Genomic DNA, 17,618 nt, shown 5'->3' with positions numbered 1-17,618 from the left:
AAAGAGGTATTCCCGATATTCCCTTTGGTGCCTCCTTCCTCGTTGAAGCGAGTTTTGTCACTAGCAGGGATGGAGGAGGGGAGCACGTCGGGGATTTATGGCAGGGTTATGGTGAAGAGATTGTGGAGGAGGTGAAGGCCAAGTGGGAGGAGGAGTTCGGGTCAGAGATAAAGAATGGGGTGTGGTGTAAGGCTCTGCGCAAGGTGAATGCAACATGCTCATGTGCAAGGTTAGGTTTGATACAGTTGAAGGTGGTGCATAGGGTCCATTTGACCAATTCCAGGATGAGCAGGTTAACTGTGGGTGTGGAGGGCAGTTGTGAGAGGGGGCTGGATAATCATGAGCAAACGTTCTAGTTTTGTCTTGAGCTGATGTGGTTCTGGGTCTGCTCTATGTCAGCAATTTTATAAATTGAACTGAAGCTCTGTCCCTTCGGGGCCTTTTTTTGGGGTGTTGGACCACCCAGAGCTGCAGACGGGTGGGGTGAAAAATGTGAAGAAAAATACTTTTTAAAAGGAACTTGCACATGGGGTGGTATGGTGGCGCAGTGGTCAGCACTGCTGCTTCACAGCGCTAGGGACACGGGTTTGATTCTGACCTTGGGTCTGTGTGGAGTTTGTACATTCTCCCCTTGTCTGCCTGAGCTTCCTCCAGGTGCTGCAGTTTTCTATCACAGTCCAAAGATGTACGAATAGGTGGATTGCCCATGCTAAATTGCCCCTTAATATCTAGGGACGTGTTGGTTAGGTTATGGAGGTAGGGAGGGGTGGTTGCGTGAGTGGATATGGGTAGAGTGCTCGTTTGAAGGGTCGGTGCAGAATTGTAGGTCTGCACTGTAGGGATTCTATGATGTGCTTCCATTATTATCTAGAGATACAGTGCAAATTGGCTCCTCTCCTAAGCTCTCAATTTCTGTACAGAGTCATACGGACTCAAAACATTAACACTATTTTCTCTCTCCATAGATTCTGACAGATCTACTGAATTCATGTATTTTCTGGGTTTGTTTCAAATTCCAGCAGTATTTTGCTTCTTTCTCAGTTTTAGAAACATGATTTATTCAAGAGTGTCCATTGACAATGAGTGGGTCAGTCAACGAGATCGTCATTCATCCTTCAGTGTTGAAGAAGACCATCTTCACTTGTCACCCAGGCACTGAGCCTTGTGGGTGCAAGAGGGCTAATAAGTCCTAACTTAACACAAAATGTTCTAGTGCAATGGGAACAGGGCAATTGCACTTTGCCAGTCTGACGGGGCCTTCTGTGATTCAGCATCAATTGAAACATTTCTTCTGATCGCCATGGGATCGTACTACAGTTCACCGCAGAAAATGATTCGGGAGTCGGTTGTCGGGCATTCTGGTGATATGTCCACCCCATCGGAGCAGTTTTTGTCCGAAGATTGATACCTTGCCACTTGAATTTGAGAAGTTTGTGGACGCAGCAAAGGTGGAACCGATTGATTTTCTTTGCGTGTCACTGGTAGACAGTCCAGGTCTCACTCGCATGGAGAAGAGTGGAGAGGATAATTGCTTGGCAGACCTTGACACCCCCCCCCCCCCCCCCCCCACCCCACCTTCCCACACTGAATGCCAAAGTCTTCCAAAAGACACTCTGGCCTGAGCAATTCTGGCATCGGTCTCATCATTAATATGAACACAATGTGAGAGAATGCAGCCGAGACAGGTGAACCTGTCCACAGCAGTCAGCTTCTCGTCATTTACTCTCACTATCACCTCTTGATAGAGCTTTGCTGGGACTGGTTGGAACATGACTTCTGGCTTCTTTGTGCTGATGGTGAGACTGAAGTTATCACAGGCTGTGGAAAACAGGTCCATAATGAGCTGCGTGTCTACCTCACTTCCAGCATTTAGAGCACAGTCATAGTGAAATAGAAAATCTCTCAGTCTATCAATGAGGACCTTCATCTTGGCCTGGAGACATTGCAAGTGAAAAAACCTGCTCTCTATTCCGTAGTTGCTGTCTGTGCCTGGGTTCACATTCTGGACAGTGACCATGGCTGTGATTGGCAGTTGCCTTTTTGTATAATCTTTATTATTGTCACCAGTCTGCTTACATTAATACTGCAATGAAGTTACTGTGAAAATCCCCTCGTCGCCACATTCCGGTGCCTGTTCGGGAACACAGGGAGAATTCAGAATGTTCAATTCGCCTAACCAGCACGTCTTTCGGGACTTGTGGGAGGAAACCGGAGCACCTGGAGGAAACCCATGCAGACACTGGGAGAATGTGCAGACTCCGCACAGACAGTGACCCAAGCAGGAATCGAACCTGGGACCCCAGCACTGTGAAGCAACAGCGCTAACCATTGTGCTACCATACCGCCCTCGTGTATGTAAATGAGGGTGTTTTTTAAATCCCGTGGAACGACAGCTTGCTCCCATGTGATCTGCAAGAGCTGGGTGAGCTTCCTGAGCAGATGCGATCCACCGTATTTCTAGATCTCAGCTCAAGGGGCTTTGTACTTTATGATTGCTCTGTTTTTAGCATTGTCAGTGGAGTTCCTAGAACAGGGTTACTGTTAACCTGGGACAGCCTGTTTCTTGCTTCATCATTGATGTGGGATGGTCAGTAGAGGACATTATTGAAATGCTCAGCTGATCTCTCCAGCATGGTCCCATCAGCACTGAGTAGCTGAGAGGAACTGGCTGATTGAGTACCGGAGACCGCCCTGAGATTCGTAGATATGCTTTGTATCATTTTTGACCCTATCGGCTTTTTAAAAAAAAATAAATGTTTTTATTCTCCATTTTCACGTTTTCCTTCAAAGTTTACACCCCACCCAGTACAGTAAACGGTAATAAATACAAAATCAATCCCCTTAACAATAACAAAGATCCCATCCCCCCACCACCCCAAACAACGGCCCACCTGTCAATATATGCATCCAATAAAACAAACCCCATGGTGGAAACAAAAAACAAAGGAGAAAAAGAAAAAAGGCGCCCGGGACCGCCCATGGTCACCATTAACCTATAGAGTCGTTCTCTTCTCTCCTCTCTCCCCCCCACCAAACCACACAAACACACACACAAAATGTCATCCAACCTCTGAAAGAGTACCGTACATGATACCCAAGAGTTGTAAAACCCCCCCCCCCCCAAACTCCTCTCCTCCATTGCCTCTTGTAAAACTCCTCCCCCCCAACTTTCCACCCCGGTTAGACCCCTCGGACCCTGTTCTGCCAGGCTCCGATGGCCGCAGCCCTCCCCCACCTCACTCCCGTTCATTGGCTGGCTTAAACAGGCCAGCGTGGAGGCCCCCGCCCTGGTCTCTTTCCCCCTTGCCCGTCCCTAGGAAAGCCCAGAAATCCCCCTTTAGCACACAAACCCCGCATATCCACCTACACCCCAAAGATTTCGAGTGAAAGTCCCATCACTTCCCTTGTCTAAATATAAACAACATTGTATATATTCTTTAGCCCATAAACCCGCACGCAGTGAAACAAAAAAGAAGAAAATACAGTCATGAGATTATATCGGCACATGGCCATTTCTCAATTTCTCAGTTCTGCCACAGTCCTTCTGCCTTCGCAAACTCCTCCGCTGCTTCCGCCATTCCAAAATAAAAGTCCTTGAGCTTGTAAGTCACCCTCAGCTTCGCTGGATATACTATGCCACGCTGCACCTTGCTAATGTACAGTGTCCTCTTCACCCGGTTGAAAGCAGCCTGCCCCCTCGCCAGCTCCACCGTAAAGTCCTGGTATACACGTATACCAGCTCCGGCCCACTGCACCATCCACTTATGCTTGGCCCAGCACAGGACCTTCTCCTTCACACTGTACCCACAGAGTCACTACCCTTGGCGGCTGACTCGCCTTTGGTACAGACCTCCACGACCGATGAGTCCGATCCAGTTCATATTGGGAGGGATCCACCCCCTCCCCCAATAGTTTCGCCAGCATCGTGGAAAGATACTCAGTTAGCCTCGGTCCTTCAACCCCTTCGGGCAGCCCCACAATCCTCAAATTCTGTCGCCTGAATCTGTTTTCCAGGTCTTCCAATTTTCCTCGCATATCCTTGTTAATTTCCATCACCTTCCGCATCTCCTTCCCCATCGAGGTAAGTTGATCACCGTGCTACAATAATATCTCCTCCACTTACTTCAGCGCCTCCCCTTGCTCCCACACCTCCGCCACTGCACCCGCCACCGCCGTCATCACCGTGGAAATCGCCTCTTCCACCAGCACCTCAAAACCTCCCTCATCTCCTTCTTCATTATCTCCATGCATTTTGTAAACTACCTTTTGAATTCTGCAGCCATTACCCTAGTCATTTCTTCAGCCGTAAGCAATGTGGCCTCCCCGGTGCTCCAGCCTCCATTTTCCTTGGTGACCCCGCGGTGACCTTTCCACTCCCCGACGGACCTTCAGCTGATTTTTATTGTTTACGGCCGTTTTTTTGCTCAACCTCGACATTTCCCTTTACTGTGCCTTCACTATGCCTCCTCTGTGCCTTCTCCCTGCTTTTGCTGCCTCCGTGGACCCTGGGACCGGGCTTAAAGCCCCGAAAATGCTGTTCCTGAACGGGAGCCCTCCATTGTGTGGCTGCCTCCCGCCCGCCATCACCGGAAGTCTCCGTATCAGCTTTCCCATCTGCTTTTTGAATTGGTCACTAGTCCTTCATCTGACACAGTCTGTGTTGGACTGTGTTGTGGTTGTTGTTATGCACAGTTTTTTGGCTGTGGACTTGTCATTTAGGTACGCTCTCTATAACTTGTATTTTTCTTCAAGGTGATGCTTAATCTCAGTGTCATTTTCATCCAACCGGTCCTGGCGTTTGGGCTTGGTGGGACGGAATGTCACTAGAATGTAGAATGGACTTTAGTTGGCGGATTAGTTGCCTTAATACCCTGTATTCATTTTAACCAGCTACTTAACTATATTTCATGGAAATAGGCACTTGGCAAAGCATGATGGATATTTAGCCTTATTTTTAGTTAGGAAGTTCTGTATGAAACAGTCAGAAGGTCATACAATGTGAACAAGCATACAGCTGCACATTGTTTTATTGACAGCAGATCATTATCATTTTTTATAGGCGAGGAACTCGAGGCCTGTTATTAAACTCTAACTCTGGCCTGCTCGTATTTCTGTCTTTTGCTAATCTAAAGAATGCCTTTTGTCCCAGATGTTGCTAACTCTATCATATAAATTGCTTCCCTTACCTTTATAAAATGGGGACATGACCGTGGTCTCTCTAATCCCCCCACAAACTGTGTGTTAATTAAAGGACGTTTTGCGGAAACACGAAGTGCTGACTTATAATTTCTTCAACCCTCTTTAGCTGTGGTGTACACATTATCCTGTAGGAATCCAAGATTTCCTCGATGTTGTTTGGTCGGGGGTCTGAAGATAATTTAGCCTCTTCTCCAGATCATCACTGAGCTGCTGCTGCATGTAGTTGATCTTCAGTATTGAAATGTTCAAGCGCTTGGGAATCTTCTTCCATTGAGGGCTTAGCTTTGGCTGAGCTTCCAGTCACATTTTAGAGATGACAGGTCTGGTCAGTTCAGCAATCAGTGCCAAACCTGGTCTTAGTCATCCTTGCATCCTGTCTGTAATTCTTGCTGGCAATAACGTAGTTGATGAAATGCCAGTGCCCAGAAGGAGGGTGTTTCCAGGATGTCTGTTTAGTAGCCAGAAAATTGTGTTGGTGAGAAGGAGCTCATGCTCAATGCAGAATTACACGAGTAGAAGACCACTGCTGTTTCCTTTCCCAGCTCCGTTTTTGCCAATGACACCTGTATTATGATCTCGGACCAGACTCCAACAGTGGGTAGGATACTGGATAGAAACCCCAGTATTTAATTTTTATTTTGTAAGACTGTGAGGAAAGGACACTTCACTCCGGGAATGATTTCATGCAAAATGGGGCTGTTTTAAAAAAAATGAATTTAGAGTACTCAATTATTTTTTCCAATTAAGGGGCATTTTTTTATGTGGCCAATGTGCACATCTTTGAGTTGTGGGGGTGAAACCCACACAGACACGGGGAGAATGTGCACACTCCGAACGGACAGTGACCCAGGGCCGGGGTTCGAACCCAGATCCTCAGCGCTGTAGGCAGCAATGCTAACCACTGTGCCACCGTGCTGCCCTGGGATCTGGGTTTCTAGAACAAACTTTATTACTGGTCCAGTATTAAAATATGTTCAACATCAAATAAGAAAATAGCTTATAATTACCCCCGAAACAATGTTAATCAATACAATGACACAGCTCTTAACTGCTCTCTTAATTTCTATTCAAATAACAAATCCATCTCCGATCCCAATCCACTTTTAAATACAGTGAGCACTCAGGAATACTTGCTGTACAACGATATATGGAATCCTCCGCTTTGAAAAAGAGCGATCTTTTGAGAATGTTTTAAAGAAAGCAACCTGACACCCTGTCCAAATAATGCAAACTCTGACTATATTGCTTCAGAAAACCTTCTCTGCTTGACTTCCAGCCACAAACTAAAACTGAACCTCAACACCAGACTGCTTCAGCCTGTGGCTCCTCCCATTAACTACATCTTCTTACCAAACTGAAAACTAGTCCGCAGGGAACCCTCATAATCGAAATAAAGGTCCTATAACCCAAACCTTTACAGTGTTTTAACTCCATGTCTGGCTCCAAAACGTCTTGCAAACCAGGAGTTTTAAAGAGACGACTGAAGTAGTCATATGCACAGTAACCCAGGCTTTTGACCCTTACTGCACCAAATTCATGTAATGCAATATATCGAAAATTATACATTCATCACACCTCCCCAGGTTTGGGGATCTGTGGCAACTCTGGCATGAAAGTCACCAAGTATAATCAGCTTGTCTGTAGCCAGGAAGTTAAGGAGCTGCATTCTCCGCACCCCGATACCGAAATCAAGGCCGGCGCCGGGGTGGAAAATCCATTTCTCTGCATGGAATTGGGACCAGTGACGGTTCCCCAATTCTCCGGGCCCCGAAAAGCGGCGTCCTTGGAGAGTACGCTGCGTCTCATATCACCTCCCTGCGGCCATTGCTAGAGGCCCGCTCCGCCATTCTTTCCCCTGACCGGCCGAAGCCCTGACGGCGCGGACCACTCACGGTCCTGCTGGTTGGGAAACTAGCGTGGCGGCTGCTGACTCGGTCTGGTCGGAGGCAGGCCGATCGGAAGGCAGGGGGGCATCATACGCAACCGGGCAATGTTTGGGTGGGCAGTCAGGGTCGTGTGCATGGCCGATCGGGGGGTCTGTGGAGCACGGTGCGGAGGCCCGTATCTGCAGCAAAAGCTGCTAGATTTACGCAGGGTTGCTGCTAGCCCCATGCAGCGCTAGGAGTATGTGGCCCTTTTGTGAAAGTCCACAGTTTTATGACTGCGCGGGTTTATAGTCCCAAAAACAGACAATCCAGCCAAAGATCTTTATAGAATTTCCCCTTGATGACTTCAGGATTGATTATTGTGGGGGCATATGCACTGATGATAGCTTGCTTCTTGCCTGGCAATGGGATCATGAGTGACATGAGGTGGTCATTTGTTCTGGGAGTCTGGTCAGTTTGTTCACCAGTTCAATTTCAACTGAGACGCCCGCATCAACCAGTCCTCTTTGGCTTGAGCACTCCAGAAAAAAGTGTATCCTGCCACTATTTCCCAGAGATGACTTCCTTCTGCAAGGCGTGTTTCGCTGAGTGCAGAAATTTCAACTTTGTCACATTTTCACTCTCTGGCCACTAGGGACAGTTCTCTGTTCTGATCTATCCGTTTTGGCATTGTCCGTGAGTGTACGTGCATTCAATGCATCAAAGATGAGATATATAGTATTTTCTTTCTTTCTCTTTTTGTTACTGCTCGAGTGGGACTCCTGCCATCCGTGGTAAGCTGGCTAGGTTTGGGTGAAGCAGACAATGTTTGTGGCTCCTTTTCTATCTTCTTTCTGAGACTATGAAGGTTAGCATGCGAGGTCCTGAAAAGGGCTGCTCAGTCACTCGGGTGGCTTCTGGGTTTCACTGTTGCTTTGGTTCGGTTGAAGACAACCCTATGGCCTGAGTGCAGATTTGTGGCTACAGGGCCCAGTGAATCACACATGCTGCTTCGTCGCTCACCCATTGCCACAGGACTTGAGCCTCGATAGATGAATGAAGATGTCTTGCACGTGAATTTGATTTGGGTCAGCCTCCCTCCGACTCCTACATCCACCTCTAACCAGTGGCAGGATAGAGTCCGGTCGTCTGGAGGGAGAACCGTGTGTGGTGGATGGCAAGGACATCTTCAATGTCTTCTGCTCTTCATGCTTCACAACACATTGCTGGATCTGCCTTCCAGCCCGTTGAACCTATTAGTGATTTCCTCTGCATTGTCCGCCAGGAATAGACTTCATGTGCTCAGATCGCCCAACCCTGTCTCCCTAAGGGCTTAGGCCTGTCTCCAACCTCAACTGGTTTATCCTGCCTGTCGAGACTGCTTTCTTACGTCTGGCCACTATCGCAGGCAAACTGCGACTTGTGCGCACAACTGAGAGTGGAGTGTTGGGTGGGGTCCGATGCAGGCAACCTGCTCTGCAAAGAGCACAATATGATCCCTTGACCGAGGTACTAGCCCCAACCGTGACACCCATAAACCCTAGTGGTTGTTATTGAAGAGTGACCTTTGACAATGAGTGGGTGAATCAACTAGATAGTGAGTCAGTCAAGGGCAGCCCCATCTTCTTGCAGTGTTGTCCTGGTACGGGTTGACAGGTAATAGTTAGGAATGTGAAGTCGAACTGATTTACGGCCGACACTCCAATCTGCTTTGCACAACTTTGACCACCTTGTGTTCTATTTCTGAGCATTTTGTTGCCTGGTTGAAATGTTTAACTTGTGTACTTTTTAGGTTGGCGTAGAGAAGAGGTCTGACAGCCCAGCAGTTCCTCCAGGTGTAGAGGTCTCCGATGAAACATCAATGGATTCGTGTTTGTCCAGACACGGCAGTGGAACTTCCAGGAAGGATATATGTCAGGTGAGAACTTAGCAGAAGATGGCTTTGACCATTGGTCTGTGATCAGAGATTGGTTGATTAAAATTCATTGGCCCATGATTGTGAATTGGTTTATTAAAATGATTTTGAAAATAGGATTGGTTGATGGGGACAAGTCCTGAGTTACATCTGCACTCTAATCTTAGAATGTTTCAGACCTTCAGAACAGACGCCGTTTACTGGTCCACATTACCATGCCGGGGTGGGGGAGGGGGGGGGGGATAACATCTTGTATGTAATGTTGCAGGTTACTTGTGTGTAATAATTGACGGTGTTCATCCAGCGCTAATGCCCTTGTACCTGTACCCAAATCCCTTGCCACAATGATCATGAATTTATTTCACCACTGTCTGATGTCATGCATATCAAAATGATCGAGGAAGCAAGCTGCTCTCTTCAAGTTAAATATTATGGTGAGGGCTTTATTTGACAGAAAATAGGGAACTATGAAATGTAAATATGCGCAATTTCATTTGGGTCAAAAAGATGCTGCTTCACATTACTCAAAAAAAGGTTTGTTTGTTTTGACCTGCCTCAGATCTGTGAGAAACCTGGAGAGTCTCTCGTGCCCTGTGAGGGAGAATGTTGCAGAGTCTTTCATATAGAGTGTCTTGGATTGGCAGAGCTGCCCAATGGGAAGTTCACATGTATGGAATGCACGACAGGTAATGAGGAATTGTTTTATCCAATCTTTAAAAAAATATATATCGAGAGTACCCGATTCATTTTTTCCAATTAAGGGGCAATTTAGCGTGACCAGTCCACCTACCCTGCACATCTTTTGGGTTGTGGGGGCGAAATCCATGCAAACACGGGGAGAATGTGCAAACTCCACACGGGCAGTGACCCTGAGCCGGATCGAACCTGGGACCTCGTTTTATCCAATCTTGACCTTCTATCGTTCCACAAGCAACACATCGTCAACGTTCAATAACGTCCATTTTACTCAGTAATTGGTTGGTTTGAGGATTGGGTAACGACTATTTTACTCATTAATCCAGTTGGCTTAAGGTGTGCCACCTTGATCAATGTTCTGCTGGTGACAAATGATCAGGTAATGAATTGGCGGTTCATGCGAACTTGAGAATTTGGGGCAGAACCTTGGTTGTCATTACTCCATGGGCAAACGACCACACCGTGGCTGTTGAGATCCAGAACTCTGCATGTAGTTCATCTCATTGCAACTAGATTTTGTGCTGTGGCCGGTTAGCAAACTCTCATTGTCGAATTTAAAGTCGAATTGCACTTTAAAATGAATGTTGCAGCACTAGAACAGTTGCATGCAGAAATACAAAACAGCTGAATTCTGATAATTCTCGAACTCAAAAACAAAATGCAGTTCAGATGATGGGTCATCATCTACCCAAAGCATTAACTCTGTTTCCCTCCACAGATGTGGCGCGCTGAGTATGCCCATTATTTGCTGGGGTTTTTTCTAATATTTTTCTGTTCTGGTACATCTGTTTTCTCACAGGAAACCACACTTGTTTTTCTTGCAAGTTGTCTGGGAAGGTTGTGAAGAGGTGCTCAGTGAATTCATGTGGAAGGTTTTACCATGAATCCTGTTTGAGGAGTTATTCTTCGGCTATGTTTGAAGGAAAAGGTTTCCGTTGTCCTCTGCATTGCTGTTTGGCGTGCTTAGCAGACAACTGTGACGTGGCTAAAGCAACAAAAGGTGAGGGGCAAATCAAGCTGATGATGTGCAAGTTAGGTGGATTGGCCATGATAAATTGCCCTTAGTGTCCAAAATTGCCCGTAGTGTTGGGTGAGGTTACTGGGTTATGGGGATAGGGTGGAGGTGTTAACCTTGGGTAGGGTGCTCTTTCCAGGAGCCGGTGCAGGCTCGATGGGCCGAATGGCCTCCTTCTGCATTATAAATTCTATGATCTGCTATGATCTATGTCTTGGAGCAGACTGAGACAACTGTCATTATCCGAACACTTGACCTGAGTCATTTGAGGATAAAATGTAAAAGTAAGATTTTGAAATCTCATTGAAAGTGGTTTGGGGGTCTGGATCCATCTAGATAAAGATCTACCCTCTGACTATTTAAGTGCAGGAATTGTTTGTGTTCTAAGCTCTCCGCTCCTTGTTTCTTTGTTAAAGTTGGTCCGACTGACCAACTCCGAGCATTAAGCTGTGGCAAAAACTATCAAATGGCCATGTAATTATGAATACTGCAAAGTTCACTTCTGTTCTTGTTATTTTTTGTAATGTTGTAATTTGACAAAGGCTGCAGAGTTTTAACATGGTATCCAGACATAGAACAAAAGCGGTGGTGTGAAACTAAACAGGTTCAGTTAAATTATTGAGCAGTCAGCTCTAAATGTTAGTTATTGATCTAGCCTGTGGATTTGGCCTGACACAGGATGTTGGCCATGGAGCTTCTTAACTTGAGGCAGAGTGTTGTGTATTTTGGGATTTGCCGTCATGTGTGCTATTTTCCACATGTGCAATGTGTTTATGGTAACATTTCATAGTTCTAGCCTGCTGCATTTGTTGTATATGTGGTATCATCAGATACTGCAGTGTGCTTGTGCAATTTGTTGCACTCCTGTGTGGATGAGACCACACCTCAGCTAAATGATCTCAGCTTGGTATGCGGAAAAGACATGCAAAACAAAACTTGGGGTGCTTCCTTTGGAGTGAAGGTGAAATGCCCCAGAGCATATCAAGAGTGACTTTGGAAGTAAACCTTGATCAGATTGTGTACCCATTTCATGCAGCCCAGTTTGGTATTTATCTCCCACGCAAGCTGCAGTCGCAAACCCGTCTGTGCATCCTTTTCCCTTACCCCTTCAACCACGTTTCAAAGCCTTATTTCAATCATTTCACCAAGTGAAGGGAATGATGTTGAGTTAGGAGGGATGGAAACCATAAAAAGCCCCAGGAAAAGTTCTGTGACAAATGCTGCATTTAATGCACTTCAGAACACTGTGTGGAAGATCGATGATAATTCCACATCAGATAATTGATAAACAGATCATTTCATGAAGCTTGTTGAATGACAGACTTGTAAGATGCTGACTGGATTGGAAATTAATTTGGCTGGTTAATTACTTTTTTATTTTCTTAATCAGGCTTTTTTAAAAAGCAGTTGTGTTTTGTATGCATATGTAAAACCAGGTCGTATGCTGCGTTGTTTGCGGTGTCCTGTGGCTTATCACATGGGGGAGAGCTGTATTGCAGCTGGCAGCCTTGTCCTTTCAACTCACAGCATCATCTGCAACAACCACTCCAGCTTGAAGAAGGGCAACCGCGCATCTCTCCAAGTAAATGTAAGCTGGTGCTTTATCTGTGCTCGAGGTAAGACAATTTTCCAGCTATCCTGTTTAAATGATGCATCAGCATAAAATGTAGCATGTGTAACTTGAATTTTTTTTTTGAAGCTTTTCTCACCCCCCCCCCCCCCTCCCATTTATTTTTTGAAACAAAAAAACGTTGAGACTAAATTAATGTTTTTCAGATTTTTTCGGGGGGAATCATGGGTCTTTTCATTGCAACTCATGTTTTTTATTTGTTTCATGTAGGGGTGATTGAACAAGGCCAATCCGAATCCCTTATCAGTTCTTATACATATAAGTCGCACTACCTCCTGAGCGAGTCAAATCGTTCGGCTGAGTTGTTGAAAAAACCTATGATTCCTCCCTCACCGTCAACTACAGTAAAGAAATGTGGGAAAGGTAATAAAAAAAGTTTATCTCCGGAACCATGTGTGCTTGAACTTTCTTATCCACCCCACCTACCGTGCTGTTATCCATACCCCGCATCTGCTAAAATCCTGTGCTTTATTAAATCCTGTGTGATCTTGCTTACGAAAATGTGTAAATTGAATTATTTTCAAATTACTTTTGACTAGCTGAGCTTGATGATGAGAAATTTTAAGAAAAATGAAATTAACCTGGGCTTGAAATAATTACAAGGTCAACATTTGATCTTTAATCCGGCTTTTCAGAGAGAACTTGGGCAGTTCTCATTGTACACATGATAGCATTGTTTGGTAATATTGCAGAATCCTTTTTCCTACTTGATTCTAATTTTGGTTTGGCAATTTCGTAGTTTACCAACATTACATTTGAGATAATTTGAGAATTGGAGTTACTATTATGGCATAATAAAAGCATGACATTTGGGAGGAAATTACCACCATCAATCTCCATATTCGAATCATAAAATTGAATTTTGGTTGCTTTTAACATGAGGTGTTTTCAAGATGAAAGGAAAAAAAATACTTCATGTTCAAGATTTTGCCATTTGGATACAACTTTTCTCATACAGTTCACTCCAAATATAATGGACATGAATTGTGTGGACGTTGAAGATTTTGTTCAAGATTTTGCCATTTGGATACAACTTTTCTCATACAGTTCATTTCAAATATAATGGACATGAATTGTGTGGACGTTGATGCATCTTGCCTCACTGAAATGCAGATAACTTTTTCTTTGTCTTTTCCGGACAAAACATGTGCAAGACTTTCCTCCATAGTATTAGCGTTCTCTGACCGTGCTCTTTATTTTGCCCTCTGCATTGGTCCTCCTGCTCTATAGCTTTTGGGCTCTGTATTTCATTTACTTGGATAATTTGAGAATTGGAGTTGCTTTTATGGCACAATAAAAGTGAGTGACAACTGGGGGTAAATTCCCATCATCAATCTCCATGTTGCAATAACTGAAAATCTTGTAAAAAAAAAGATTTCTTAAAAATTCCAATTTAGCGTGGTCTGCACATCTTTGGGTTGTGAGGGTGCGACCCACGCAGACTTGGGGAGAATGTGCAAACTCCACACGGACAGTGATCTGGTGCTGGGATCGAACCCGGGTTATCTCCGCCACGAGGCAGCAGTGCTAATGACTGCGCCATCCTGCCGCCCCATATAAAAAAAGAATTTATGCGTCAAACATTTTCCATGTTGAGAGCGAACTCTTCAAATTTCTCCTTTTCCCATTTGGATGCTCCCTATGACTGGCTTCCTGGAGTTAGTACATAGGCAGAACACAAATCTCCTGCATCACCAGGCCTACCCATCCATTTATATTTTTAAGTTTCAATAAGAGAGCAGAGTTGTTTTGATCACTTGGCAACAAACCTAAAAAAAGGGACAAGTTGTGCTTTGCTTCTTTAAATCTTTGGTGACCCTTTTATAATGGGTGTAAGCATATTTTCCATGGAAGGAGCCTTGCAGTTATTTTGAGCCCCAATGTTGCTTAGCATGAACAGGATGCTGCTTAACATGCCACCTTCAAATGTCAGTGATGTAACCTGCTTAAATGTTTTTAATCCAAGTTATTGCTTCACTTATGTCTGTCCAGCCAACTGGAATCTGCTGTATCCATGCTTTTGTGTGTTGGAGAGACGAGCTGGTTTACTGGCAAGCTAGATATTGTGGACTGAGAGGAGAATCCTTGCTTGTTGAGGCACCCTTTAAAAAAATAAAATAAAAAAAATAGCATCTTTTAAATAAAGAACTGGAGGTTTGAAATTTCTATTGGGTGGTCGTGAGAAACAGACAGTCCCGCCTCTTATTCAATTCCAGTGATTGCAGTGGAATTGAGTATTGGGCTGAAATTACCAAGCATTGCCATGAGTTTCAATTTGCAGCTGAAAATGAATTTCCACCCCTTCGCCCCTTGTCTTTTCCTTTTCTTGTCGGCTAACAATGCAAAATGCTCGTAATTCATGGAAAAAGACAAAAGTCACGGAGATACTTTTCTATTTTTTTTCATCCAGGGTGGGGAGGTTGCCAGCAATTAAATAATTCTTAAGCATGTTTTATGTAGCAACTGCTGTGTCTGTCATTCCACTGTATGCTTTTATTCATCTTCACCCGCTTCTCATCTTGATACACTGTTCTTGAGTTAGGGGGAGGGGTAATTGCATGTCCGGAATCAATTCTCCAGCGACAGAGCTTCCCCGTGCTCCCATTGAAAGAATGCACATTGCTTACTGCTGGACATCCTGGCCCTGCTTACGGTGTTTTCCACTTAGTTATTCTTATGGAAAGCCTCCACTGTTATTGTCTGGCCAACACTGACGATGGTTCATACAATTTATCCTGGGCAGATTTGAACATTCATCTGCACTGAAATTCACATGAACAACTGTGAAATGAGCCACTCCTTTTTGAGCTCGAGCAAAATGCTTGTGGCTTCGTATTGCTAACCTGTAGGCTTTGCTCCTATTTCCTGCTGTGATGAGTGGTATGTCTGGGACAGGTTCCATGCAGCTGAGCATGTGTAGTGATTTGGTTGCCTCGAGCACTTCAGGACAAACTTCACTGCAGTAAGACGCTCAGCTATACACCCTGATACGAGGGCTGGAGGAACGATTTGTTCACTGAGAACATTAGCTCTGGTACCTACCATTGGAACCCTGGTTCGTGAAGCAGCATAGTTTTGTGTTGGTCAACCAAAAGACCATAAACATTCAGCTACTTCATATCAAAAAATAGTTGAGTTTAAAAATTACAATTAAATGTTGAAAATGGAAAAGCTCAAGTCAGTTTAGTTTGAATTTGTAATATTCAAAATGAAAACTAGACTTTTGGGTTTGAAATGGGAATTTGCTCATTTGTTCTGGGTATGTTGAAAACATTTCTGTGAAGTCTCTGTGCATGATGGTGAACTGTCGGTGATAAATATTTCTTTCTGAGCATTGCTTCAGATGACCTTGGAAATCCCAGTCTGTAACTGAGAAAATGGAAGCTGCAGAGGTTGTGCACATTTACAAAATGTCAGTAAAATAAGGTTTCCTTGTGTCAAGGTGGCCGCCTGTTGTGCTGTGAATCGTGTCCAGCATCCTTCCATCCAGAATGCCTGATGATTGATATGCCAGAAGGCAGCTGGTATTGCAATAATTGTAAAGCTGGCAAGAAATCACGCTACAAGGAAATAGTCTGGGTCAAACTGGGCATCTACAGGTAATTCATTTGTCTCTTTCATTTAGCCAAGAGCTTTAATAACTAAAATCTTTAAAGAAGTTACTGAAAGAAAGAAAGAAAGTTGTGCTGAAATGCAATCATAATGTACCCCGAAAGATAAAGCAGTGAGACCAGGAGGTGTGAAGTGAATTTTGCTTGTGTTTTCTGCCCATTGTGCAGTTGCAGTATCTTTGAGGGCTCATAATTGATGTTCAAAAAGCAACAGACAGTAGTGCAAGCAGCGAATCGAGTAGAAAAGGAATGCCATTTGACTTTTTTTTCCCCATGTCAACATAAAACAATCACTGACAACGATTCTGAAGAATTTAGATTCAGTTCCATGGAAACGGCTTTTTGGTACAGTGGTTAGCACTGCTGCCTCACAGAGCCAGGGACTCGGGTTCAATCCCCAACTTGGGTGACTGTGTGGAGCTTGCACCTTCTCCCCGTGTCGGCGTGGGTTTCCTCTGGGTGCTCTGTTTTATCCCACAGTCCAAAGATGGGCAGGGTAGGTGGATTGGCAATGCCAAATTGCCCCCAAGTCTCCAAAGATTAGGTGGGGTTACGGGAATGTTGCAGGGGAGTCGGTCCAGGTAGGGTGCTCTTTCAGAGGGTCAGTGTTGTCTTGACGGGCTGAATGGCCGCCTTCTGCACTGTATGAAACGCTATTGGCGGGATTCTCCGTGTGCGGCGCACCCCTGCCAGCAGCGGGATCTTCCGTCCCGGCAGGCGGTCAATGGGGTTTCACATTGTGGGCAGCCCCACGCCACCAGGAAATCCGGGGGTGAGAGTGCACTGCTGGTGAAACGCAGGCGGAGAATCCAGCCCAATGTTTCTGTTAACTCTTGCAGACTGAAAAATCTTGATTCATGTGACTGAATATATTTCAAAATATATAAATTCATCGGCTAGTTTTAAAAATTCACAACCAGCGCTGTATCTTCTGGTGCTGAATGTGCATTCAGTTTAGAGCTCTCTGTGAGAATGCAGTTGCTTGGATGACACTGAATAGGGACAGCCCGTTTATCTGTGTGCCATGATGAAAAATACTATTTTAAAAATTTGTGCCAGTGGACACTCTGTCCACTGATGCATGTTGTTGTGGTGTGTTCAGAAGGTGGTTTTGCTGCACATCAGAGTCAATCTGATGTGGTTGACACCAAAAAGCAAAACCAGATCTCGCTTCTAGATTTGAAATAGACAAAGCAATTTAATAACACATCTCTTCTGCATGGTTTGTATTCTATTTTTTAAAATATAAATTTAGAATACCCAATTATTTTTTTTTTCAATTAAGAGCCAATTTATAAAACATACAGCACATTACAGGCCCTTCGGCCCACGATGTTGTGCCGAACTAGTCTGAAACTAAGATCAAATCAACCTACTCCCAATCATTCTAGAGAAGTATACTTTCTGCATGAGCCGACCATGGGGCACCTTACCAAACGCCTTACTAAAATCCATGTATATGATATCAACTGCTCTACCTTCATCTATGTGCTTAGTTACCTCCTCAAAGAATACAATCAAACTTGTGAGGCAAGACTGACCCCTCACAAATCCGTGCTGACTATCCTGGATTAAGCTGTATCTTTCCAAATGATCCAAATTATCCTTTTCAATAATTTACCTATGACTGAAGTGAGACTAACCGGCCTAAAATTCCCAGAGTTATACCTATTCCATTTCTTGAACA

The 17,618-nt window shown here is 44.6% G+C and overlaps 1 protein-coding gene across 5 annotated transcripts in view; it reads left to right on the top strand.

The window, feature by feature from the left end:
• The window catches only part of nsd3 (nuclear receptor binding SET domain protein 3), an 82,252-nt gene that overhangs the window by 48,438 nt on the left and 16,196 nt on the right, over positions 1-17,618 (top strand). For 4 of the 5 annotated variants that reach the window (XR_005458812.1, XM_038785547.1, XM_038785548.1 and 1 more), the window contains 6 exons: positions 8,857-8,982; positions 9,539-9,665; positions 10,475-10,675; positions 12,127-12,306; positions 12,531-12,683; positions 15,763-15,919. Coding sequence is in view for 4 of the 5 variants with exons in the window: in XM_038785547.1 (XP_038641475.1) it covers positions 8,857-8,982; positions 9,539-9,665; positions 10,475-10,675; positions 12,127-12,306; positions 12,531-12,683; positions 15,763-15,919 (944 nt within the window). In the remaining variant the exon portion in view is untranslated. The remainder of the gene's footprint in view (positions 1-8,856; positions 8,983-9,538; positions 9,666-10,474; positions 10,676-12,126; positions 12,307-12,530; positions 12,684-15,762; positions 15,920-17,618) is intronic. The other variant, XM_038785549.1, reaches the window with a different exon arrangement.

This window comes from Scyliorhinus canicula, chromosome 26 (genome assembly GCF_902713615.1).
Source record: "Scyliorhinus canicula chromosome 26, sScyCan1.1, whole genome shotgun sequence".
Lineage (NCBI taxonomy): Eukaryota > Metazoa > Chordata > Chondrichthyes > Carcharhiniformes > Scyliorhinidae > Scyliorhinus > Scyliorhinus canicula.
Note: the sequence above shows the minus strand (reverse complement) of the source record. Positions and strands in the feature narration are given on the sequence as shown.